The sequence below is a fragment of the Saccostrea cucullata genome, unplaced genomic scaffold (genome assembly GCF_032062105.1).
Source record: "Saccostrea cucullata isolate Sc308-1 unplaced genomic scaffold, CSIRO_AGI_Scuc_v1 ctg26, whole genome shotgun sequence".
Classification (NCBI taxonomy): domain Eukaryota; kingdom Metazoa; phylum Mollusca; class Bivalvia; order Ostreida; family Ostreidae; genus Saccostrea; species Saccostrea cuccullata.
In genome coordinates, this window is record NW_026935606.1 from 478,667 (window position 1) to 505,908 (window position 27,242).

Sequence of the window (27,242 nt, forward strand, 5' to 3'; positions counted from 1 at the left end):
AATGAATGGTTTTGGAAATACATGAACTAGTTACTACAAATATCTACTGTTGCATATAAATATGTAACATATGAACTTATACAAATGCTATGGATATGGTGGATGAATATTGTTTACCGCACATTGGATGTACACGTTAATGAAGCTCATCAGCCGAAATCAGGAGTTCGTTCATGTTATAAGTTTGAAATCCTGTTCCAAGGCTTACATGTAAAACTGACCATTTAAAAAATCCTTGGAATCAATAATTTTCTGCCAACGAAAATGTGTGTTGAATTTATAATAATTATGTGGAACACATGTGCGTTCAGTCTTTACTGAATAGGTAATACGGTGTAGCGTAACATTTTGTTAGTTAAACCTTTAAGGTTCTAGGCTGCGTGTATTTGCCTAACAAGAATGTTCATGCAAAACAGTTTTTTGTATATAAACAAAGACACAAGGTCATTATTTCTACGGGGACATTTTTAAACAACAAAAAGGGAAAGAAAAGACGCTAAGTTTTTCCAAAAGTTTTCTACGCAGAATATTGAGGCGGGTGTAAAATTTCTTCGCAGAAAAATTAATACCTGTCAATATTCTACGGTGGTTACATGTACTTTTCGTTGTTACACCGGACCTTCTACTGTACTTTACCTTAGCGAACTTGCTCCGGTGAATATTAAACGAGGCGGAACAAATATTGTGCAAGACCGGACGTCGAAAGGACATGGATGCTCAACTGTTGTCAATTTCAGTTTTGTAACATTCATGGTTATATGTCTTATAGATGCTCGTCTATTATTTATTATCAACTGGAGCAAAAGACAATCGGACTAACTGATTGTACAACAGGAAGTTAATATTGTTAATGCTCCATCAATTGTGAGTATATGATTTTTTTTAGCATCAGATGCAAATATTTTCTTTTATTACATCACATTTGCCTGTTGACAAATGCCATTTAGTTTCAATGTAGCAAACGTTAACATACTGGGAACATTCATACGATAATTTTAAAATTATGTTACGTATTCTTCTGTATAAATTCCAAAAATATTTGATTGATGTTTAATTGTCAATCAGAAATTAAAAAAAAAATCATTTCTTGAAAAATACGTGGGATATAGCAAATTTTTTTTAAGACTAGATTTACAATTTGTTATTTATTTTGCTGGATAATTTGCATAACAAACCTTTCATTATATGCAGACCTTTTCTTAAAAAGTCCGAGCCTTTTCATAAATAGACCGGAATTTTTCTTATATAACTATAAGGTTACTGTACTTTACGTAATCGAACTTGTTCCGCGATCTTTGAACAAGGCGTAACACCGGACGTCGAAAGGACATGGATGCTCATATATTGTTCATTTCAGTTTTAATGAAATCAAGGTTAAAATTCTTTTAGATATTCTAAGTTTTCTTTAGAAAACAATCAAGTTCCAAGACCGAATTCATTAACAGTTACATTTCTATGTTTAGATATAAATAAGGGTATAAAAGCCGGACATAAATCAATAATGTCACAAGAAGGTGGAAGAAATTATTTTTAGTTTTACAAAGTTATTATAACATTTGAATTACGATTTCAGTTACTTATAAAAATGAAAAGAATTTGCAAGTTATGACAAGTACGAGGGTTGTCCCAAAACGTCGTAGACAATGTTTATGATTTTTTGAACATGCAACCAATACTTACCAAATTTTGCATAGACATAATATAGTAAATGTTCTTTAAAATTGTTAATTTTAAAATACATATATTTCATATTAATAATATTAGGACGATTTATATGAAGGCCGATAAGGCCTGTCGTCCCACGGACAAAATTCTAAATAATTTACGCATATAACTGTTACATTTGCTTTTATATCTTTAAAACTATGTAATACACTATACATTGAACTCAATTTTGAATCACTAAAACCAGAATAAAATTTTTAATAACATATCAAAATTTCATATAAATATCATTAGAAACAGACGATTGGTGTCATGATTTTCATAGTATCATTGAAATTGAAGATGATGAAAATGACGTCGTCAAACGCACGGAGATTTAATAAATTGTATTGGATATGGTTAATATACATCAGAGACGGGAAAAAAGAGTACAGAAGTGGCGTTAAACACCACATTTTTATAAAGAAGTTATTTTTAAATTGCACGATATTCAATGTGAGTTTTATCTCTGTACTGAAAATAGTTAATTATGGCATGTAAGAAGTAGAGTACTGTTTGATAAACGCAGATATTTGGGAACAATCTGGACGGCGAACGACGTAAAACAATTTGTACTCTCTACTGCCTAGAATGTAAGACGATCTTTCGACTAAATTTCACCGTCTAAATTTCGACTGAAATTTTAATCTGCTTTAAAAAAGAAACAAGTGAAAAACAAAAAGACAGTAGTGAATTTAAATATGTCCCTTAATCAAGAGTAGTCTATCACTTAAAAAAAATATTGAATGTATAAAATACCCACGAGTGAAGCAGACAAAGAGATCATGACGTTATAATAGACGTAATTTACGCTTGCTTTCGTGCGCCGGTGTACACTTATATTCTTTCTTATTTTTTTCATAACTTTCTTATAAGATGTGATATCATCATGAAACTTGAAATGCATGATCATAAAATTTTACTCTTTGCTATGAAAAAGAAAGAAATTAAATAAGGCAAAGGAACACAAAACTACTTTCTCTGTCTACGACTTTTTGGGTCAACCCTCGTATAATATAGGTAACTTATGTCGAAAATCTCGGTTAAAGTGTAGGTTGCAATGTCCAATATAAATATTTTTACCCAGAAAAAAATATGTGTTAAATTCTTTAGGCCTCATTTTCAATGAAAGTATTGTTACAAAATACCTGTAAAATAAACTGACCGGGATTCCCCCGAGAGTGAATTAATTACATCCTTCGTTCCGGTATAATTCTTATATTTGAATTTAGATATAAATAAGGGTGTAAATTACTTCGTCACAATCAGCTCAAGAAATTATTTCAGCAAATGGGCAACCTGCACGTACAACCCCCATCGCTGCCACAACATGATCAAGAAATCCAATCTAGAAACCTAAAACTAGAAAAGGCTAGGGAGAATTATGAACTGGAACAAAACACATTCGGACTTTCTGATATCGTGCAGAGGGAAATCAATATTGTTAATGTTCCACCAATTGTGAGTATTTGATTTTTTCAGGATTAGATGCAAACATTTTTTTAAATGTACAACTCCATCTCCTATTAAATTGTGCTTTTTAGTTTCGATGTAAGAAATGTTAACATACTTGGAAAATGTATTAGAATAAAAATTTAATATACATTTTTTTCTTTAAATTTGAAAATTTGAAGATTGATAATTACTTTCTTCTGTATTATTCTGTTTTCTTCCTGTAATTTTGGTTGATGTTAAAACGTCGATCATAATTTTAAAAAACGGTATTTTTCAGCTCATGAAAATTTATTAAGAAAAGAATGTGAGATATATAATCTTTTATTACATAATATGTCATTCTAAAATTCATTCATTTGTAGCTTCGCAAACTTCCAAAAGAAGAACGGTGGTCAACTTTGACCTTTGTAAGTTTTTATCTAAAAATTAATTCAAACTAGATTGAGCAATGTGGGTTATTTTGTCATATCTTAATGGTCGAGCAAAATCTCAGAAAATGCTACAAATGTCATAAACAGGTGTTTGTTTTATTTGCACTTTTCTTTAATGTTTCCTGCAGATGAAATATAAAGCCCGATACATCTTTTTCTTTTTCTATGGACTGGTTTTTAATTTTTTACATTGTGGTGGATGGACAATTCGCAAAATGATCAATCATTTTACATCTTCCTGCGTACTTAAAGAACCAAAGGTAAGAGGGAACATGTTTGTCTTGAAATTCATCAAATATTCTTCATCAAACATATGGAGATAACAAACAATATTCAAGATCAAAACAATACAAAATAAGAGTAGAGGAAATACGGACCTCAAAATGTTTGGAGGTGGGATCAGGGCCATGAAGTAGTGAGCATCCCCTGCTGAATTTAAGAAGAATATTCACGTTAGCTGATCCCCTTGTCTTAAAGTTCACAACACAATTTGTAATTATGAAAGTTTATTTTTATTATCAGAAGAAAATTCTTTGGATAAATTGTAGATAAAATCTATATTATGCTTTCCCTTCATAAACTATACACCTAACAAAACTAATTAACCAAATGTTCACTCTAATAAATGTATTTATTGCATGATAGAATGGTATGATGTTTTCAAATTATTATAACCAATAAATCTTTATAACAATTGTTGAAGGAAAATCAGTTACCGCCGATGAAAACCAATGTCCCCTGACAAAGCCCAAAAACAATAAATTTGTACTTTGAAGCACGTGTTTTTTATGATCAGCATCTATTTCTGACCATTATTGGTTTAACTAAAACACAAAACAATGGGGAAATGACCATTGAGGAAGGAGGAAGAGCAATCGGAATATTGATATCTGGTTCCTCATTGCACCATGTTTTACCCACTTTTATTTCAGTGTCTATTTGTCCTTGATATTACTTTCTAAATTATTAACCAGTATGGGAACCAGTATAGAAACCCAGATTGTTGATTTGTAGATTGTTGAAATTTGAAAATTTTGGACCGCATTTAACTGAACCGGGAATGATCTTGATATTCGTCTAAAGAGAAGGAGTCACCTTCCAGACATTTCATCGCTTGAGATTTTTTTTTTGGGGGGGGGGGGGGGGGGGTATTGACATATCAATTTGAATAACTAAGGAATTATCAGTCAAAGTCACAAAAGATTTTCGTAACTTGTTGATTAAAGGTTGAATAACAATACTAGAAAAAATATTGGAAATGATAATTTTAATTTAATTCAAAAGTTTACCGTAAGTTTCCTTTTCCCTTAAGTAAACTTTAATCCCAGACGCAATGAATAAAGACAGATATAAATTTTAATCACATTTATTGCAAAACAATTATAACATTTTGTGGCAACTATTTGTCACAATCGATTTATACATAGATGTAAATACCCCGGCGGAATCCAGGAAATCATTACCTGGGGACCGGGATGACCTCCCTACTGACCTGGTGCGATAGCGCCCCAACAGGTGACTGTGGTGGGAACTGAACTCTTGGTACCAATAAGAGTGAATGCAACATGGAATGAATGGATTTAAGTTCTGACTCAGGCCCTCACTCTACCTGCCTCACCCTTGTTTACCATAGTACATATATTTCAAATGGTTCACGTACATACTCCAAATTGAAGGACTAGCACTGGTACTTTCATGTTTAAATCACACTTAGGAAAAATAAGTTGATTTCCTGCAAATGAAGTCCTAATACCCTTACACAGGGTAATTTCCCTGTACCCGACAACACACCAGTGATTAAGCTTAGGGAAATAAAAAGATTTTAAAGAATAGAAAGTATACAGTACTTTTTCAATCAACAATATTTGTAAGATTACAGCCATTGTGAGATCTATATATTCCAATTTCACATAAAAACAACCAAAGGAAAATTGTACAATATTGTATAAATCATGGGAAATGACATTCTTCTGTGTCACTGTGGTATTCCTAAAGATGAGTTTGTTGAGGATTTCTGTCAATGGATACAAAGAATTATGACATGTATAAAGGGTAACAGGGAATGACTGTTTTAATGCCTGATTGAAACTAGTAAGAATATATACATGTATAGCGTACTTTTCTTATTTTTAGACGATATTTATCATTATTTATTGAACGGTCATCGTAACCTGGCAACCTTTTATTCATAAAAAATGCTAATTAAGGACTATTTTTCCCAAGCTTACTTTCACTGGCACCAGAATTAAAATAATCTGTAATCACCTCCCTCCCTACAATAAAACAGTTAACCCAATTAATGATTGAAGTTCTCGCAGTGTCCCTTGACTTCATTAACTTACAAATTATAATATACAATTTTAAAGGAATTTAGAAGATATGAATAGGATTATTAAACTTTACAGCCATTCCCTGCTCGAATACAACTATATCAATCATTGTGTTACAAGATCAATCGCATCGACTTGGTCCTCTTCGTCAAAGGTCGGAAAAGCAACATCCATAGTATTAACATCACTGGTTGTTAAATTAATTATACAACACGGAGTCGCTTCCTATTTATTAAAGAACTAGATGGACAAAGTTGAAAGTCCATTCTTTCGTATATTTTTGGTAATCCTTTTACATCTCAAAAAGTTTTAAATCATACTCCACGAAAACTAGAGGACTCTGCACCTTTATTTCAAAGTTTGTAAAAAAAGGAGGTTGCAATGACGTCTGCTAAATACTGAGGTTGTCGTAAAGGTTCCAAAAGTTACGATTAGTCACATCAGATACACATTGATGTCATTTACAGATTGCACGTTGCAAACATTAATTAACATCTGCTACTAATAGAACATGTTAATGCCTTTAGATTTACCAATTTTCACTCTGAACTGAGTTGTGGTTTTGTAAATATAGAGATAGTTATCGAACTTTTTTTTATCATTCTTGTATGTTCTTATTTCGATGAATACGGAAGTTTCCAGTTAACTTTTCTGTTTAACAGATTACACGTTAACTTTGTATTAACTTCTTCAGGGCTGTGAAGTGTGGAGAACCGAATCTGTAGATGGACCAAATCAAACTCGTGTAAGTTAATTCATGGAAATTATACTTAAAAATTAACTATTTCGTAGACCATACACCTCTCTCTTTCGAGCGACCAACTATTCTCATTCACATTTTGCTCCTTATTTTATAATTTTGGTTCATCTCTTTAGAAACAAAAAGCTCAAATGGACCATTGGTTTGCATGGCAGAGACTGAATGGTGTAACACGAAATCTCATCAAGCTGGCGACCGAAATTCCTCAACAGTTTAGTTTTACTTCCAAATTTGGATGAAAATCTATTGTTGAACGTGTTTTGAGATACAAAGTAGTTGTTTTGTGCTACATGTATATTCCACACAACAAATTTTGTGATCAAAACAATTTGATTTTGTAGATTTACACCGTTTGTAAAAACAATAGAAAATGACCATCCATATCTAGGAGGAAAGTCCCTAAAGACTCATATACAGGACAAGACATTGTTTATTGTGGACCTGACTGAAGTATCTTTCAATGAACCGTCAGTAAGGAGATACTTAGTTTAAAAGTTAAAAAAAAAATGAAAATAATGCATGTTAACATATGCTGATTGTGATGTATGTATGATAACAACTTAATGTTTTCAAACTTAAGTATCTTGTAAACCAAATAGAAAACCAATCCTTAACACATATATTCCATGCAGCATTTTTTTTTTCGTATTATCTACTGTATGAAATTTGAAGCAAAGAGCAGTACTCAAATTCTAAAGTCCCATTAGACATTTAAATTTACGAAGAGCAAACAGTCTCAAATACTTTTCATTAGCATTAACTATGACATTGTCCTTGTGCAGTTTTTTCAAAGTGCGTTGCTACATTGCTTTCTTAATACTTATGATCAAGATGAAGATTTTCTAAAGTTAATTTCATTTAACTTTTTAATGAAATGGCTTTCAAATTTCACAAATTCAGAAAAAGGGTCAACTAAACTACTAGTATACAAATTATCTGTTTAGATACATGTACGCAGAAGTACAAAAATATTTTTTTAAGAAATAGTACACTTTTGCTACATTCTCAATATTGCACCACTTCTAACATCAGAAGCCCATTTAAAAAAATCTTTTCTATCAAGAGCAATCCCACCCCAATCTCCATTTCCCGCACACATAAGAACCCCTAACTTTGGTGTCACTCATATGACAATTTTGGATAAGAAAACCCTGATTCATCTTATGTAACCATGCACCTATTTACTTTTTTCTCATATATTTTAGTGGAGCAAAGAAAACCAAGTTATTCTTTCCGTCTTGATACATTATTGCAATATGTCAAATTTGGTTAAGTTCGAATTTGTTTCAGTGGTTCAGGTAATGGCAAAAAAAGTTCTACCACAGACGAATGGTAGACGACAACGATGGACACAAACAAATAGCAAAAAATCATCTGCATTTTGCTCTATCTGAAAATAAGCTTTTTAAGCATATAAATGACATATTTTCAATAAAAATGTTCTTTAAATTACACTTAATTTTTTCTGCTTTCGTTTTAGCTTTTGGCGCCTATTGCCTTATTTACAATATACACCAATGTGCTGATGCCAGTAGCAATTTGTTTTGACAATAGCCCTAATAATAATGAGGTAAGAAAATCAAATAAAAAGAGATTACGGAGTTCTTTTAGGAATTTGACAAAAATAATTTCAATAAAAATTATTGCTTCAATAAATAAAAATATTTTCTGATGAGTTTCTTTTTTTTTTATTTAAGAAAGGACATTTTCATTGGATAATTCTTTGTACAGATTGTCTAATTACCCATATATGCCTTCTAAAACACATCAAATTTGATTGAGTTTTTGAATAGTAATTAAAATAATAGTGGAACCGTTTTCTACTTTTTAAAAACGTCGTTAACTGAATTAATCTATTTACATCAAATAAAGATTAGGTTTTATGATTAAAAAAATCATAACGATGGATTAAACTTAGTAAGTAAAAGTATAACACTGTTTATAATCTAAATAGTAGCACACTGTATCCCTTATTAGGCAGATGTGCTTGTTTCTGAAACAAATAGCGTAGGTCACAATACATGTATAATAATAATAGCTGACTGTATCGAATTGAAAATAACAATGACTAAAACTTTTGCAGAATTTCACTCATTTACACTTCCAGAGAGAAAGTACTTGCAAACTTGTCTTTATTTTCTTTAGCATGCTATTAATCAATCTCCCTATAGCTAAAATACATGTATGTCAAAACTCATCTCGCGGACTAGAAAATTTATCTCAGGCCACTAAATCTCTGGCTTTTAGCTCCTGCATCGAATTTTAGCTTGTTATAATATCTCTATGTTTTTAAGAAAAAAGAACGTTACCAGATCATTTACTGCAATATTTGAACAATGAAAATAAAATTGGAACACAATGATTTGTTTTAGTTTTGCTCTGGAATATTCCACTTGGCTAATAGGGAGTTGTTTAGGGAGATGCAAGAAAAAGAACAAAGAGACAGACATGCATTATATGGTTGTGTAGATAAATCGTCTCAGAATGATGAAAATTGTTTTAAACTATGTGTCAGTGCATTTTCTATGAAATTGTAAATGACTATAGTTCTAATGAGGGATGTACTTAATGTAATGCCGAGTTTGAGACACATTGTGTTATAATTAAATTAATAACACAATTATAATTAAATTTGTAGACTATAATATTAAAATATGATCTTGTCATATGCAGCGTATCATTAAAATTACCTTGTCCTTAAGTGCACAATGTCTACTAGCAAATAGTTTATGGATTATTTTTGTACATTTATGTTCCATCTTTTGACAAGGAATTGGTTTTGAATTTAATTCACATTTTCTCCGACATAATGAAAATTCAATTTTTGAAAAAAAAGTGTAAATCTGAAAAAAATTGATATTTCAAGAAAGATGGCAAAACTAACATAGAACTATAGTCGATAAAAGTGAAACGGTGATAATATTTTGATTTTAGGTATACACTCCACCTCCAAGAGATTCTGATTCTGTAGACAAACTTCAAAAGTGGGTCAAAAGCAGAATGTGGTTCAATATGTTGGATGCTCAATATCATGAAGCGATCAGTCATTTAGGTAATAGTTTTTTTTTTTAGATTTCCACTACCTTATGTGGAAATATTATTGACTATATTAAGGACAGATGATACAAATAATTTTATTATTGAATGAGACTTAATATCATGCACAGGTTAAGAAACATGGATAATTGTTTGAATTGTTTTCCTCTTTAAAAGTCTTCATTTTGAAAGGAAGCAAGGGGAGAGTTGTCTTAAACTTAGATGTAAAAATATCCAAATTCAACGATGTTAAGACAATTTTCAAAAGCCTGTGATAAATTTTATTGATAACGTTTCATATATGTAGGCGATACACATCTAATGATGGGAGGAGTAAGCGTGTGTGTGCACAGAAATCTCTCCGAGAGGCACCCAATATACAAATTAATGCATCCTCATTTCCACAACATGCACTTCATAAATGAGTAAGTTATTTTTTCTTACCGAAGGATATCGAGATAACGAACTGTATTCAATATCAAAGTCCACAAAAATACAAAACAGGAGCAGAGCTAACACATACCTCCAAAACATCAGAGAAAGGAACAGGCGCCATGGAAGAGCAAGCATCCCCTGGCGACCGGCCACACCCGCCGTGTGCTCCTTGTCATGATTAGGAAATGACAGAAAAATCTGTCAAGTCAGTGTATAAATAATGGACTTACAATAAGTATGAAAAATATCGGTCAGCATTTGACTAAATGATAATTTTTATTAGCTGACAATGCCATTTTATCGACCTTAGAACCTACGAATTACTTTAAACGAGACTGCTAAAATTCTTGTTTCATCAACTTGTTTGTTAATAATATGCCTCATTTTAGAAATTGTTCATACGTAGAACATGCTCTTGCGTATCGAATCAACTGAGATTCATACATTCCATATGCAGGTGATGAAGGTATATTGCTGCATAAGTAAGGGAAGCTGACGATAGAAAAATTAAAGTCATCACGTTTATCATAGAGCTTGGTTGTTAGATTGCCATTAACGTCTTTTTCGAGTACAATATCCAAAAATGAAACAGATGTGTCAGACTCTGTGGTATCTTTTATCTCAGGTTCACCCGGATATATCGCATCGACATACAAATGGAAATTACAATGTTAATGGACAATGCGTCGTCGATATATCTAAATATTGAACTGAAGGCCACAGCAAGTGTTTTCTTCTTTTCACTTATAAGACTCAAACAATTCATTTGAAGATACATGTCACAAACCAATTTTTCGATCTCCAACATAGAAGAAAAACATAGTTTTTTTCAATATTTCTTTTAAATACAATCATGTTAGAAATTTTCGATTTTTCAAAAACGTAAAAAAGTGACCTCGACTAAAAAATTCCCGTCTAGACTCTTAGGTATCATAATTTTGTGTATTTGTAAAATTTTTCAAACCTTATCTTAAATTGTAAAGTTTCCTTTATCACTTTTTATTAAATGAATTAGGTCTTGGTCAAATACAAAAGACTTAACAGAACCACTAAGAAGTCACTTCTTTACTAATCTTTAGTGAGATAGGCGCCTATATTTAAGCAAATATATTTGAATTTCGGAAGGGTTTTCCTGTTATTTATCCTCATTGCCCCTTTCTCTAAATATCAACTATCTTTGTTATATTGCAGACTGGCTATATTGGATCTGATTGAACCTGGAGGAGTCATTGATAATATAATGTACTTAGGCCAAAGGAACATGGTGAAATTGTTAGCAAAACAGTAAGAACAGCTTTGCTTTAGTGTAAAATGAAAGCTCTATACAAACGAATCTCCATTCTCAATTTCCATCATTTCTTTTTTTTCTGTTTTGCTAACGTTTAATAACAAATATGCCTACAGGCAAGTCTGTCTGATTTAAACATCAATAATTCACACTAAACTTGAAAACATTTTTTACATTTACATTTTACATATTTGAAAGCACCAAAAAACATACTCAATATTTGAATTTCTCGCTGTCCTATACGTTGCATTTTTCTAATGTGTCTGAAGCCTCATTGTGAAGTCACGCAAGTGCAGGTTTCTCTGTGCATAATTCTATAAGTGAGTATACACGAAAATTGTATTTATATTAAAATACAATACATTGCATAATTCATATGTTTTAAAATTAACATTCTTATTTTGACGTCAAAACGCGCTAATACTTAGATTCGTTTTAGCAAAATTCATAATGACGTCATGGTACACATATAACGTTTGTGAGTAATTTAGTACATGAATTTATTTTTTTAAAACAAATAACACAGTTAAATAATGGGGGTAAAAGTATTTTTCTCATTAAGTATAATTACGTGGCATTTAAAAGACGTTTATGTCGTTTCACGTTTTTTCTGTAGTATTCCGAATCTTTAAAAAGGAAAACAGTGAAATTGCTTTTTAACAGTCTCTGATGGTTTTGCTTACAGTGGTACACCGGTATTTTGGTTCTCTTATTTGTTGTAGGTGCACTGTCATTCTATGTCTCCTCTCTGCCCTTTGTAATTTTCACCATAACTGGCCCAGGTTATCACATTTGATTGATTGTATATTGTTTAACGCCGAGTCGGCAATTTTTCAGCCATGTTTCGGCGGACTATCAGTTTAAATAATTGGTTTTTGATTCTCTGGCGGCCCTCACTGAGCTTTCTCTTTTTCGAACTCCAGAGAAACGATCTTTTACGTGCCAACGGAGTTGTCATCCTCGACACGGGGCACCATTTTACTTGAGTATTGACAATACCAAAATTCCGAAGACAAACTGAAACATTTAGCAAATAAATCTGAAATGGAAGATATTAGGGGATATTTACTAAATTCTTATGAGTGCTAAAAGCAAAGGTGGAACAAAGTGTTCGATGAAATTGGACAAGAATTTCTTCAGTTAAATTTGATGGTGTGCTGAGGGATGTTGAAGTAGAAGTAAAAGTAGAGTTGATAATGACATGATTCAGGAGTGATTATAGGTGGACGGGTGCTCAAAGGCTTTGGAACACGGTCAAATACGAGAGGAGGGATTTGGAAACCCTTCTGTCGAGTTTGTTTTTACTATTTCCAGAAAAAAATGAATCTTTTCTATTTTCTGTTTGTTCATATTTAATGGACTAATCAATACTATATATAAAAAAAACAAACTGAAACTTATTTTCTGCAAAACGAATTAGAATTAAGCAGTTTTGAGGATTTTACGAAATTCGAGTGAATATGACGTTATTTTGAATCACTATTTTGAGCTAATTAACACATTTCAAATTAAACACATACAATTTCCAAATTAAAATGATAATATTAGTGTTCTATTGGAAATTTACATTGTTGTACTACGCTCAGTAAGATATTCACAAATCCTTTCTCTTATGTTAATGACATTAAGAAATAATTTGAAAAAGAAAGCATACCCGGCCGCCATTTTGAATCGCTATATTGTCTCTTAACTAACAGCTGCACCATCATTCAGTTGAAGAATAGTGAGATGTAGAGGAAAAAATACAAATCTGCAGTGTTTGGATATTTGCAAATGTAAAATCCTGAACAAAGCAGAATTTAGAACAATAGACAAAAAAAAGTCAGGGAAAATTCTAATTAAGTGTAGAAACGTACAAAAGCCCAGAAGGCTCATTCGAGATTCAGGTTTCGAAATACGAGATTCAAACTTCGAGATTCGAAATTCGAGTTTCGAAATTCAAGATCCAAACTAACCAATCAAAAGCGGGTTCAACTTTTGATTACTTCCCTTTGTTACGTTTTTATTGTCAAGAAATCGTTGAATATATTTATAACAAATGTATCATTTGCTAAAATGATAATGCAAGAAAAAACGTTTTATGTATTAAAACGAAATAAAATTAAAATTTGGATTATATTTTGAAAAATACATATATAATTTTATTTTTCTAATTTAACAAAATAGTAAATACGTATATATGGAATATTATATGGTCTTATCGTTGTCTTTCGGAACAAGTAGGTCAACTAATTTTATTTCATCAGATCGTTGCTGATGGAGAATGTTGCATTTGATTATAATTAGATATGAAATGTTATGAGTCGTATCTACACTGCACAATAATTTAAGGGTATATAAAGGGTACACTTGTGCAGTGAGACTTGACTGCTGAATCAAACTGTAGCGTTATATAAGGTTTGATAAGAGTATATTTTAGTCTTTGGTCATAAAGCTATGGTTAGAGACTAAAATATAACACCATAACGCTATATAGTTCTGCATCTAATTTAGACTCATCTACTATTTGATATAAGATAAAATAAATGCAGCATTTATTCTAATTCATATTGCCAAGCTGTATTGTAGATATAATTTTTAATTAATTCAAGAAATCAAAGCCTTAGATGAAGATAAGTAATTGAATACTTAATTTTTATGTATTTCCTCTATCAGGAAAACGAACGCGATTTTTTTTATCAATACTACGTCGTCTTTCATGTTTCAAGTCTTTCAGTGTGTTTGGAAAAATAGGCAGGCGGGGTGGGTAGGGGTGGAGTTATTGTTAATCTTTAGACACTTGACACGTATTCATAATTTTATTTATAAGTCATCAACGCCGTAAACAAAGTAGACAATACAAAAATATATATTCCTGATATATGTATTCTATTTAATATTTAAGAAGCTATAATATAAATTGAAGTATATCTTGCTGATAAAAAAATCCAATGATATTTAAATTTCCTTCTAATATATATAACACTATTTCTTGCATTGTAATTTAATTGAATGGCCTATTTGTTATTTATATATTAAACGATTTCTTGATAGTAAAATCATAATAAAGGGAAGTAATCAAATCTTGAACCCGCTTTTGATTGGTTAATCTGGATCTTGAATCTCGAAACTCGAATTTCGAATCTCGTATTTCGAACCTCGAATCTCGAATGAGCCTTTTGATTGGTTAATCTGGATCTTGAATCTCGAAACTCGAATTTCGAATCTCGAATTTTGAATCTCGTATTTCGAATCTTGAATCTCGAATGAGCCTTCTGGGCTTTCGTACATTCGAGATTCAAGTTTCGAAATACGAGATTCAAACTTCGAGATTCGAAATTCAAGCTTCGAGATTCAAGATCCAGATTAACCAATCAAAAGGCTCATTCGAGATTCGAAGTTCGAAATACGAGATTCGAAATTAGAGTTTCGAGATTCAAAATCCAGATTAACCAATCAAATGAGGGTTCAACATTTGATTACTCCCCTTTATTATGTTTTATCTATCAATAAATCGTTTATTAAATGTATAATAAATGAGTCATTTGATGAAATTACAATGCAAGAAAGTGTTATATATATTAGAAGGAAAGTTAAATGATCATTGGATTTTTGATAAGCAAGATATACTTCAATTCATATTATGACTTCTTAAATATTAAATAGAATACATATATCAGGAATATATATATTTTTGCATTGTCTACGTTATATGAAGGGTTGTTGACATAATAATAAAGTTATAAATAGTGACTAAAGATTAACAAAATCCCCACCCCTACCCGCCACACCTGCCAATTTTTCCCGACACTGAAAATGTTACTTTAAAAACTTGAAAGGCAACGTAGCCTTGATAAATAAAAACCGTGTTCGTTTTCCTAATAGAGAGAATAATCAGTACATAAAAATGTTTCCAATTACTTATCTTCATCTAAGGCTTTGATTTCTTGAATTAATGAACAATTATATATACAATACAGATTGCAAATATGAATTAGAATAAATGCAGCATTCATTTTATCTGATATCAAACAGTAGATTAGTCTAAATGAGCTGCAGAACTATAGTGTTATGGTTTTATATTTAAGTCTCTGACCATAGTGTTATTGTAACGACTAAAGTCAAGTTCTTTTTATGGTTCTTTATTTTTAATTAAACATCAAATTGGCAATGAGCTACAAACAAACAAAATATATACACACATTACCAATAGAACACACAAACAAAAATAAAAGAATTAATCAGTAAACGAATTTAAATTCAACTGAACACATACCACCAAAATATGGCGATGCCACACCCGGTCATTCATACATGAAAAGTTTTACACTGCGTGTGTGGTCTTTACATTGAAATAAACAATATACCGGTATTTATTATATTAACGATAAAAGATTAAAATATACTAGGGTAGGGGTGGGGATTTTGAAAATCTTTAGTCTTTAGTCTTTCTTGCATTGTAATTTCATCAAATGACTCATTTGTTATAAATATTTTAAACGATTTATTAATAGATAAAACATAATAAAGAGGAGTAATCAAATGTTGAACCCGCATTTGATTGGTTAATCTGGATTTTGAATCTCGAAACTCTAATTTCGAATTTCGTATTTCGAACTTCGAATCTCGAATGAGCCTTTTGATTGGTTAATCTGGATCTTGAATCTCGAAACTCGAATTTCGAATCCCGAATTTTGAATCTCGTATTTCGAAACTTGAATCTAGAATGAGCCTTCTGGGCTTTCGTAGAAACGACTAATTCTCTGAGTTAAACTAATAAAGTTAGCATTCTATTATCATTTTTATATTTGTATTACACTCAGTGAGATATTCAAACATTATTTCTCCTATTTGAACGAAATTAAGAAGAGTAAATTCAAAAAAATTTATGTCCGCCATTTTTAATCGCCATTTTGGCCTCTTTAACGAAATTTTCTTGGAGGCCAGCATATTTTTTTCGATTTTAGAATATTCGAAATAGGTTAAAAAACTATGCTGGACCAAATAAAAATTATTTGTCGTTAGAAGTATTTTTTCTATAAATCGGAGCAGACTAAGAAATGCTGCGAAGGTAAAAAAAAAAACATTCCACTCTTCTATATAGATACTAAAACATGAAGATTATGTCTACATATAATGAATATTCAGCCAGTATATATCTGTTATGCATTAAAATTCATGGAATCAAAGGCTACTATGGATCGGATACTTTAATCTTAAAAGACAACCTCATTAATTTCATACGTAAGGTCTTTAAAAAAAAATATGAACTGTTTTCTAGCACAGAAAGACAAATTGATTTGTAATATTCACGATCAATTTTTAGCGCTACCTTTATAAGTTTCTTTAATGATAATACTTTCATCATTGCTTAAATTTTCAATTGTATCGAATTTTAATTTATTCACGTTATTCCTGATGTTTTTTTTCTGTCGTATGTTCGCGAAAAAAGTTTTCACTATATAAATTTTATCTAAGTTTGTTTCCTACCCTTAAGTTGCAAAAAATCACTTTCATTGGATACAATAGATTTTAAAAAAAAAATTAAGCTAGTCGTAATCTTCTACAAAGTGCATCTTCTTTATTTGTAATTTCCTCTCTATAATTTGAGTTCAAGAATTCTTTTTTGAATATTATTTAATGACTTGAACTTTTGTATCAACTCCTTAATGTCTTTTGTATCACTTTGGACTCTTTCAAAATGCTTACATTGGTTTTCAATTACCTCAACTTCAATTTAAGTTTACTTTCGCGTAGATTTTTTGTTAGTGAATATTTTTTTTCCTGCAATCCTCTTGAAGGCTGTCTTTTGTAAATTGTACAATTTCCTTTTCCATCGGGTAATTTTGAAGCATTATTTTTCTCTTTTTTATCCGCATCTTGTTATAGTGTTGAATAATCCAATATATATATATGGGGAACATTTCAACCTTGAGGGTCACAAATGGGAGGACATGACAGTAGTGGTGATTGACCATAACCCAAGATGGACAGATGCTCAGAGAAAAAGCAAAGAAAAGTTCTGGATGCACAGATTGAAGTCATTCCGCCCTAATGGTATTAACAAACTGAATGACTTCACCAGAATGAACGTAAACTAGACCCAATTCCTGATGATACTAAACAAGATTATTCTCTCAATTTAGTGTAAACTCTACAGTTAATTTGCGTCACCAACTCTCGAACAACTCTCATAACTATGTATTGCTTACACCTTTGTTAATTATTTTTTCCCGGTAATAAGTCCTTAAATATTTCAAAATTTATAATTGATCATAATTCATATGTTTAAATATCCCTGCTATATTATTTTTCTTCGATTATTCTTTATTAAGTAAAGTTACGCCATTTTGAGAGAATGAAACAATGTACGATTTACTGATTGTCGTAACTAATTAGCATAATTAATTCGTTCAATTATGTAAATCGCACTTCACCCGAGTATACCCGATAGACCGGACGCATTTCATAGCGGTCCTGATTTCTTTCTTTATTAGTGTTCTTAAAATTTCCAATTCATCATGTAATTAAGTATGTAAATATCTAGTGTTTAGTAGTTCAGTAGTAGTGCTAGTTGTTTTTGTTTCTCTTTTTCCTTTGTTCTTATGACTTTTTAACTTTTCTCTTTGTCCTGAGGAAGGGACAGGGCGTCCCGAAAATTTGACAATTTTTATTGTTCGTGTCGTTGGTCATTTTTAGTGCTTATATATATATATATATATATATATATATATATATATATATATATATATATATATATATATATATATATATATATATATATATATATATATATATATATCCACACACTCAATCGTATAACAAAAAATTACACGATCGAATTTAACTCTACTAAATTCATTTTCAATCTTCAGGACTATGACAACATATTAACTGTGTTTCTCAGAAGAACATATAATCCTTTTATACATTTAATCATAAAACGTAGTGAATCCTCTATGTTTTGAATGCTTTTGCAGAGCATAATGTTTCATAGTCTTTAAAAGTTAGCTAGGCTAAACTTATCAATATAATGAAATAGATTAGATATGAAAAGAAGTCTTTTATATCTTTCATCAAATATAGATTATTGAACAATTATCAATCAAAATGATGACGGATATATCAATTGGAAAAATGAATTGTCTTTCAACAATATTTTTTTCTTCTTCTTTACTTTATTCTTACAATTTTAGCAATGAAAAATGGTCATTTGAGGAACATGCATCAATAGAAGATAACTTCCGCAAGCGAGGTGTCATGGTAAATCTTTTCATTACTTAAGTAGCATACATATGATTTAGATTTTCTTTGTATATTGTAAATGTCAGTCATACCACAAAAGTTTTATCCTTTTTTGTCAACACTTTTCGTAAACAACAATATATGAAAGAGGGATTGGAGGTTAAAACGAGCTTATCACAGTAAGTCATTTGATACGATTTTCATATGTAGTCTTGTGACGTAAAATATCCGAGTATGAAACAGATATGTCAGACTCTGTGGTATCTTTTATCTCAAGCTCACCAGGATATATCGTAGGCCTTTCAACTGCCGCTAGGGGTCGGAGTTATGAACGATAACTCACTGCTGAAACTTGTTTAGAGCAGGCTCGGGGTATCTAACTGTTTACACGCAAGGCAGTTTTTAGCATTTCCCAAGTGTTTCTTAGCTCTCAGTAGAATCCGGTGGTTTTAAAATTTAGCACCAATGTTAAACTTATTTACTGTGTAGTTGCGGACACCGGTTTACTGCATATAATTAAAATTTTTAAATAAAATAAAAAGTGAAATCTACCCTCCTTCTCAGTTCTAACCTAATTAAATTTTTATACTCGGTCGTTCCCCTTCGTGCTTAGTAACACAAATAAGATGATCAATTGTTGCATTTACTTGTAAAAGTATATATATCTATATAGGAAGCGAAAAAGCGCGAACACAAAAGACATGACATTAAATTTTCTTCTTCATTATAATCGTCAAAGAGAGTTAAAACTATTGAATATAGTCTGTTCCCCATTCATTTGACCCTGTTATTTCAGGTAGAGTGAAGGCATTCTCTTTCTCTTGGGCAAAACGTTTTGTGTACAAAACAATGTAAGGAATCCTTTTGTGTATATAACAATACCAATGCTGAAGCAACCTATATGTCATTCCTATAAACGATAACTCATAAATCGGCACTAAGTTGGTCATTTTTCACACCTGAGTTACCTGTCCTTAAACACAACATCGGAAAAGTCAATTATAAATGATTAAACCTTTTAATGATGTAATTAAAAGTATGCATAAGTTTTTATCTTTTTTGATAATTTCATGTACCTATAAATCCATCTATACAATGTTTTTTACCATATGTTTAACTTGAAAAATTAGTTGAAAGGCCTATATATCGTATCGATGTAGGAATGGGAATTACCATTTTTACTTGTCAATGCGTCGTCAGTAAATCTAAATGTCGAGTTGAAGGCCACAGAAAGTGTTTCCTTCTTTTCACGCATAAGATTTTGCACAAATTTTGCTTCATATGAATATAGAAATAGATGTGCTAATAACAAAGCGCAATTGCTACCCATGAGGATTCCAATAAATTGTTGGAAGATCTGGTCTCCAAAAACCACATAGATATGGTCAATCAAAAACGCTAACTTTCTTTTGATGTCAACTTCAGTGTCTTTATGTGTCAAAGATCAAATCAAAGATTTCTCTTTTTTTCAGGATATACCGGGATACTTTTTCAGGGACGACGCCCTACAGATATATGAAGTGATACGAAACTACGTTCACGAATACGTTACACATTACTACGGTTTGTTTACTATTTTTAATTACTACGATTTATATACATTAGAGAAAGGAAAATGCAGTTTTCAGATTTCATTCAACACACTCTCAGGATCTCAAATATATATTTCATCGTTTTGATTTTAAAAATCTCCTAGATGTTGACAAGGAAGTTTTACAAGACCAGGAAATTCAGGCCCTCAGAGCTGAACTTGTAGCACCTCGGTCCATGAATGGAATGGGAGGCTGTGGAATGCTGGTAATTCTTTTTGGAATATGCATTTTAATATTTAAGCATTACAATAATGACCTTGCAAGCAAATATAATTTATCATTAAGTCAATTGTTCACTGACGTTTTTCATACTAATTGTTAGTTCATTATTTATACACTGAATTGCCGACGAATTTTTCCATTATGACAAGGAGCACACAGCGGATGTGACCGATCAGCAGGGGATGCTCACTCCTCCATGCCACTTCATCCCACCTTTGATGTTTCGGAGGTCCGTGTTTGCTCTGCTCCTATTTTGTATTGTTTTATGGACTTTGATACTGAATACTGTTCGTTATCTCCATTTCCTTCTTTATTATGTTTTCATGAAAATATACTAGATGTAATCTCCATTTATTGCTGGAACAATGTGTGCAAACAGAGAAGTGTGCGTGATAAAAAAAACTGCACACAACGTTGCAGCTAGGAGGTTGTATCTTTCATGCCTTTTTAAACTTTTTTGAATGGAGTAAATTGACATACCTTTTGAGAACTACCGCATAACTGCAGAGGGCAATGAAATTTTCGCAACTGATTTTATTTAACATAGTTTGTTCTTCAAATTTAAGCGAAATTGACTTTAGAAAATAAACCTAGTTTATTTTTAAGAAAATGATATTTTTATTTATAAATGCAGAACGTATTTTTTAAGTTTGCATCAAGAAACCCCATATACAAATGAAATTATGCCTATGTACATGAAGATTGCGGGTTATGTTTTTACATACCTCTCATTAAATGTACGATTCTAAGGATTTTAGTCATTTTTGCTGAAAACGAAAATTTTAAAAGTGTTAAATGAAAATTTTGTTATTTAATTAATGTAAAGAAATATTTTTTATATAAAAATCAATTCTCTTTCCTAGGGTCTACCAGAGTTTGACGGCATAGCTAATGTCGTGACCGTGCTGACGAATTTCATTTACACCTGTAGCGTGGAGCATTCTGCATCAAACTTTCCACAGTATGAACAATATGCCTTCCCTCCAAACATGCCTCTTCTTTTGAATGGCCAACCCGACGTAGAAACCGTAAATATATATTTCATATCATTGCCCCATAACACTTTTGAATTGAACATTATTTTTTCCAAATATTACTTTAAGTTCCATAGTTCTGCCAAACGACTGAGCTTGTTTCTTTAAAGCTGGCATAAACAAACTAGAAGTAAACAAATGTCATTTTATGAAGTTAATGACGAAAGTAGTAAAAATTTACTATACAAGAACATTGGTCAGAAAGAGGGAATATGAAGTATTTCATATCCTAATCACAATATTGCACAATCTGACCCTTTGCATCATAATAAAATGGTGTACAAAGAAAAGGAATATCAAAAAGACACTTGGTCATCCAGGCTAGAAAAGAAAATCATGGAACTTTGGCAATATATAACATACATATATATCTTTAGCCCCCCCCCCCCCCCCCCCACCATAACATAACAAATTCAAACATACACAAAAATATGCTACATTTCTGCCTGCCATCAAGAAGGTGGGTCAAACAAAATAAAACACAGCGGTTGAAGACGGGGGTGGATTGTCGATTCGAAAATTAACAATTGAACAATTGGCCTGATTATCCTTTCTTGAAAACAGATAAAAAAAAGACCATGTGAAGACAAAGCGCTCTGCGCTGGGTGATTATTTACTAAAACAAGTTACATAAGTTTAACATATTGTTGCATGGTATAACAAGGTCATTGCTAGGAAATGACTGAATATAAAGAAGTATCTAGGAAAATGTAATCATGTAATATAAAGATCATTTTTACTATAATTACATTTTTTGAAAGGGTTTGCCTAACCTTGACGCATCAATGCCAACAGGGCCGGAATTTTTCTCTACAATACAAATAATGGTGACTTTGATCACTATTACGAGTAACAACCTTGGCAACTATGAGTCTGTGTACTGGAATGCCATGGACGATGTTGGAAGACAAATTGTGCGAAAGTATGTAGGAGTTTAACGTACTGTACAATGCTTTCAATTTATTCCATTAGATATACATGTACCTTACATATCAAATTATTTTGAGCTATAAATACAAACGCCATAACCATTGAAACTTATTCTGTATACTGAATGAGTATGAAATGTAAACAAGAGGCCCACGGGCCTTATAAGTCACCTGAGTATCATGTAACAACTTTCCAGTGATTGTATTTGGTTCGAGTTTTAATCCAAAAGCCATGAAATTCACAAATTTTGAAAGAGGCACTATTGCTTATCAAAGAGCAGATTGCAAAGCATTAATTTATTTTTAGTCAAAGTACCCCCCTGGTACCCCTGACCCAGCAGCCCTGAAATTATCTATTTTGAAAGTGGCCCCTTTCTTCATCCTAAGGCCAGCATTTTTTTTATTTTTAGGTTTAGTTATGAACATCAGAATGAAAAAGTCCCGAGGGAGAAGGAAATAAAAAATTTTTTTTTGGATAAATCAATTATCAACATTTGAACATTCTTTTTTTATGCTATCCTAATAGGCTCCTTACCATTGGACACATAATGCTTACAAATAGGAAAGTAGAACATTTAATTCCTTATTTCATCATCTGCTAGTTTGGGCCAGTTATATAAATTTTGTGATGTTGATCAAAATATATTTTAAAAAATCAATTCTTTAAAAGTCTTTCAATATATCTTCATTTTTTTATATGTGTTAGGTGAATGTGTAGACATTGTTATAAAATATACTTGATGTCTATAAATTATAATTCCTATCATAAAACAGACAGTGGGTATTGCGGAGTTTGGTGAACAATTTTTTCAATTAAGTGTAAAATAATTTTTCTGGCTGATACAAATGATACTACATGCCTGTATATATTTGTATATTCTTGCTTTTTACAAGTTGAATTTTTTTTTATTTCTTCAAGTTATTGTTTATTTCTTCCTTAAATGGACTTAACTTCTCCCATAGTTTTATTCATTACGTCTGATGCATAAGCAAATCTTTTCTGAAGAATGATGCTTAGACTGTAAGCTATAACAGAGACCTAAACAATGTCGCTGGCAATTTGCAATAGCTACCGCGGGCAATTTAAAACCCGTGGGAGGAAAATAATTTACAGAAACTTTTGAAACGAATACATAATTATCTCACCGGCATGTCATTGTGCAACAAAGTCGTCAGCATTTTATTTGTCCTTTGAACTGGTGAAACGTTTTGAATGGCACTCTTATCGATGAATTTTACAATAAACCAAGCTATCTTCGCAGATCTAGCTTTATTTACCCGCCGTTTCATCTTAAACCGGAAGTGCGAGTTCGTAAATTTGAAATCTCGATCCCGACTCAAATTTGAAATCGGAATTTTTTTTTTACTGAAAAAACAGAAAATAAAATAAATCCTGGCCTTAAATATGTAATTAGATCATTAGTATATTGACCACGAGCAAAGGATAAGATGTTCAAACAATTCATGCATTTCACTATATAATCATTAGAGCCCCACCCTAAAACAAGAACCCCTGACTTAGGGGCCCTGAAATTCACAAATTGGGGAGAGGCAGTCTTATTCAACACAACTTTGTACTTAGTTATTTTATTTAATGCCCAGGAGTAGAGAAGAAGATTTTTAAAGAATTAATGTATTTTCACTATATAATCAATAAAGCCCCGCCCTAGCACTAGAACCCCTGACCCAGGGGCCATGAATTTCACAATTTTGGTAGAGGCCACCTAATTCAACATAACTATGTACTTGGTATGTTTATTTAATGCCCATGAGCAGAGAAGAAGATTCTCAAAGAGTTTATGCATTTTCACCATGTAATAAATTTAGCCCCGCCCTAGCACTAGAACCCCTGACCCTGGGGCCATGAATTTCACAATTTTGGTAGAGGACTTAATGTTGATTACAATCATGCAAACAGTTTGACTGCTTGATGTCCAGGAGTAAAGGAGAAGATTTTTAAAGATTTCATTAATTTAACAGGTTTTTGCCCCACCCCTCAGGCCCCAGGGGGGCAGGGACCATGAAATTCACAATTTTTGTTTCCCGTTACCCATAGATGCTTTGTGGCAAATTTGGTCAAAATTGGTTGAGTGGTTGCAGAGAAGAAGCTGAAAATGTTAACGCACGGCGCACGACGGAAGACGCACGACGACGGACGACAATAGATAGCAATAGGTCACCTGAGTTTACTCAGGTGCCCTAAAAAAAGAAAAAGCTTGCCTTATTATCCATCTTTGTTTACTTAAATTTATTGAATTATTTTGCAGATTTCAACAAAACCTGAAAACAGTTTCGTACAACATAAATCAAAGGAATAGCTCCATTGTGAATTCTGAACACAAGATTCATGAGTACCCCTACGAATATCTGCTTCCTAAAAATGTTCGAAACTCCATAAGTGTTTGAAGGATTACTTCCCCTGTTAACTTTAACACATGTCTTCGGTCTTAGTGTCCATCTACTGAAGAATAAAAGCTCAGCATACTATACTTATCTTTGGAATTCTCCAAACACACTGATAAATATAACTTCCAATGACATATTTAACAATATACAATTTTCCGTTGATCGATTTCATATGATTTTTTGGATAAAAAGATCTCACAATTGCTAAGATCTAGCTAACATTATTTTTTAGCTATTGTAAACAGTTTTCTGCACATTGTAGTGACAATGCTTACATTTAAGTGAATTTCATTGCGATGACAGTAGGAAAATGCATTGGGTTTTCTGTGTTGAGGAATTTATTAATAGAACTTTTTAGCTGTTATAGATAAAATCAAAGGCCTCTAAATTTACTGTGAAATACTGTATATTGCATTTCTTATCAAATGGCCTTCGTAAACTGTATAACATACGTATAACGTATTTACCAAATTGGTACATAGATTTAACAATAGATATACTTGTACAAATGCGTTCAGTTTGGTGGAGACAAAATGATTTTTACACTTTCGAGGTACAGCACTGAAACACCACGGTAACTAAAAGGCTCCGCAGCTTTGCTGAGAATCTAACATCCAGTTAATTCAATATTTTTCAGCTTATATTAAAGCATCAGAAATAAGATTTATCTATTACGATTTATTAACTATTATTCTGTAAAATAATATATGGCGGGGTCAAAAGCACGTGCAATTTATTCTAATATCATTCTGGAAATAAGCAGGGGGTGGGGTTTATAACACGTGCAATGCTTTTTAATATATGTAAGTGTTGTTGCATTTGTTTGTAAAAAAAGAACATTGCTAGAGGTTATTAACAGTATTTTATGCCCCGGTGATACTGAATGTTTCAGCAATTGCATATGATAATAACATCCTGCAGGGATTAAATGCTTTCAAAAATTAACAAGAAGTGTTGTAAGAATAAGTAGAGGAATTAGGAAACCCATAGCCTGAAGTTTGAAGATATATATGTAAAACACATAGTGCTAAAAATTTATGTTCAATATAATAATTATCTCTTGATAGCTACTGCATGCAGTTTTATTTCTGCTATTCCGGCAATTTATAAACACATTTTTTTTCAAAACACACTGTATTTGATTAAAGTTATTGATACACACAATCCAATATAAAGAAAAACAACATTAGTGACAATTCATTTTGAAGAAAAGGTCAACCATTCAAGGTTAAAACACCATATAGAAGACATGAGAACCAGTTTCCTTCAATCAGATAATGAAGAATATAAATATTTCGGCTTTGATCTGCGATAATTTCTATGCTTTCTTTACACTTTGTTTAAACTGACAGCTACCATGTTTCCATTTTCTGATCAAGGCTTTCTAAACATCTGGTAATTGTGAAATTAATAATAATAATAAGCATGTAATCATTAAAAAGGGAAGAAAAAGAAAGGAACATGAAGCTTGTATTGCCTTTCATATTAAATCAAAGTTACAGTGTATGTGATAAGAATTCATATTTTGTACTTGTGAATACCTTTTCAATATGTTTACATATTTACATACATTTAGATACATTGTAGTTATAGATAAGTTCAAACTTTGAATTTAAACTTTTAATATAACACGTACAATGTACGACACAGCTCATAGCTCACTGTACCTCCAGTTTTGAGAGGTGTTTAGATGCTTAATGGGTTCATGTGCGAAGTATGAACATGTTTAATAAAAAGTAATGGTCTCCAATTAATATTTTATTTCTTTTTAGTATGAAAAAAGTTACAATATTGATTTTACTATTTAACTATAAAAATATACATAGAACAGAGTAAATGGGTGGAATAAAACAGGATTTAAAGTAGAGGTATTGTGAGCATTGATCCCACTAAGTGATACCCCCCGCCTCTCATATGATCATATTTACAATGTCTATGCATTACGCTGGGGAAGACGAAATGAGCATTAGATCATAAAGTAAAATAGTAGGTGCACAATGGCATTATGTAATAAAGAATCTTTAAAAATATGAATACATTTTATAAGTGGTATGGAAGGAGTTGCGATAAAGAGATGGGTACTCAATAACTCTTCAATATTATAGAAAAAATGGCAATAGTCATATTTTGCTATGTAAAATCCAACATGTGTGTCCGATCAAAAAGTAAAAAAGATGCACTATGGCACTTTGTAACAAAGATTATTTGAAGGTCTCATTAAATTTCATTTGGTAGTATATGAGGAGTTGTGTAACTATGCTGATAAGAGATAGGTAGCCCAAATTATAACAAACGGACGGACATCCCGATCACTATATAACCCCCACTTGAAATATTATGATAATATTTAGTAATATATGATATTGCTGCATTTTTCTGTCAATACGATGATTCTC

At 31.6% G+C, this 27,242-nt stretch overlaps 1 protein-coding gene across 1 annotated transcript; it reads left to right on the plus strand.

The window, feature by feature from the left end:
* The first annotated feature begins 716 nt into the window (after nucleotides 1-716).
* On the plus strand, nucleotides 717-24,875 carry LOC134243383 (allene oxide synthase-lipoxygenase protein-like). The gene is made up of 17 exons (XM_062725634.1): nucleotides 717-864; nucleotides 2,992-3,165; nucleotides 3,522-3,566; nucleotides 3,719-3,850; nucleotides 6,615-6,665; nucleotides 6,797-6,891; nucleotides 7,022-7,151; nucleotides 8,161-8,250; nucleotides 9,615-9,732; nucleotides 10,024-10,141; nucleotides 11,343-11,435; nucleotides 18,615-18,681; nucleotides 20,136-20,226; nucleotides 20,360-20,460; nucleotides 21,341-21,505; nucleotides 22,273-22,433; nucleotides 24,708-24,875. Exons 2-17 carry the CDS (start codon nucleotides 2,995-2,997, stop codon nucleotides 24,844-24,846), a joined length of 1,767 nt encoding a protein of 588 aa, XP_062581618.1. The 5' UTR covers nucleotides 717-864; nucleotides 2,992-2,994; the 3' UTR covers nucleotides 24,847-24,875.
* The last annotated feature ends 2,367 nt before the right edge of the window (nucleotides 24,876-27,242 follow it).

What these genes read in the sequence shown, in the direction of transcription:
- LOC134243383 (XM_062725634.1), top strand. Translation starts at nt 2,995, where the DNA reads ATGGGCAACCTGCACGTACAACCCCCATCGCTGCCACAACATGATCAA. An exon ending in TTGTTAATGTTCCACCAATT is followed by an intron (nt 3,166 to 3,521) that starts GTGAGTATTTGA and finishes ATTCATTTGTAG; the next exon opens with CTTCGCAAACTTCCAAAAGA. An exon ending in GTGAAATTGTTAGCAAAACA is followed by an intron (nt 11,436 to 18,614) that starts GTAAGAACAGCT and finishes TTACAATTTTAG; the next exon opens with CAATGAAAAATGGTCATTTG.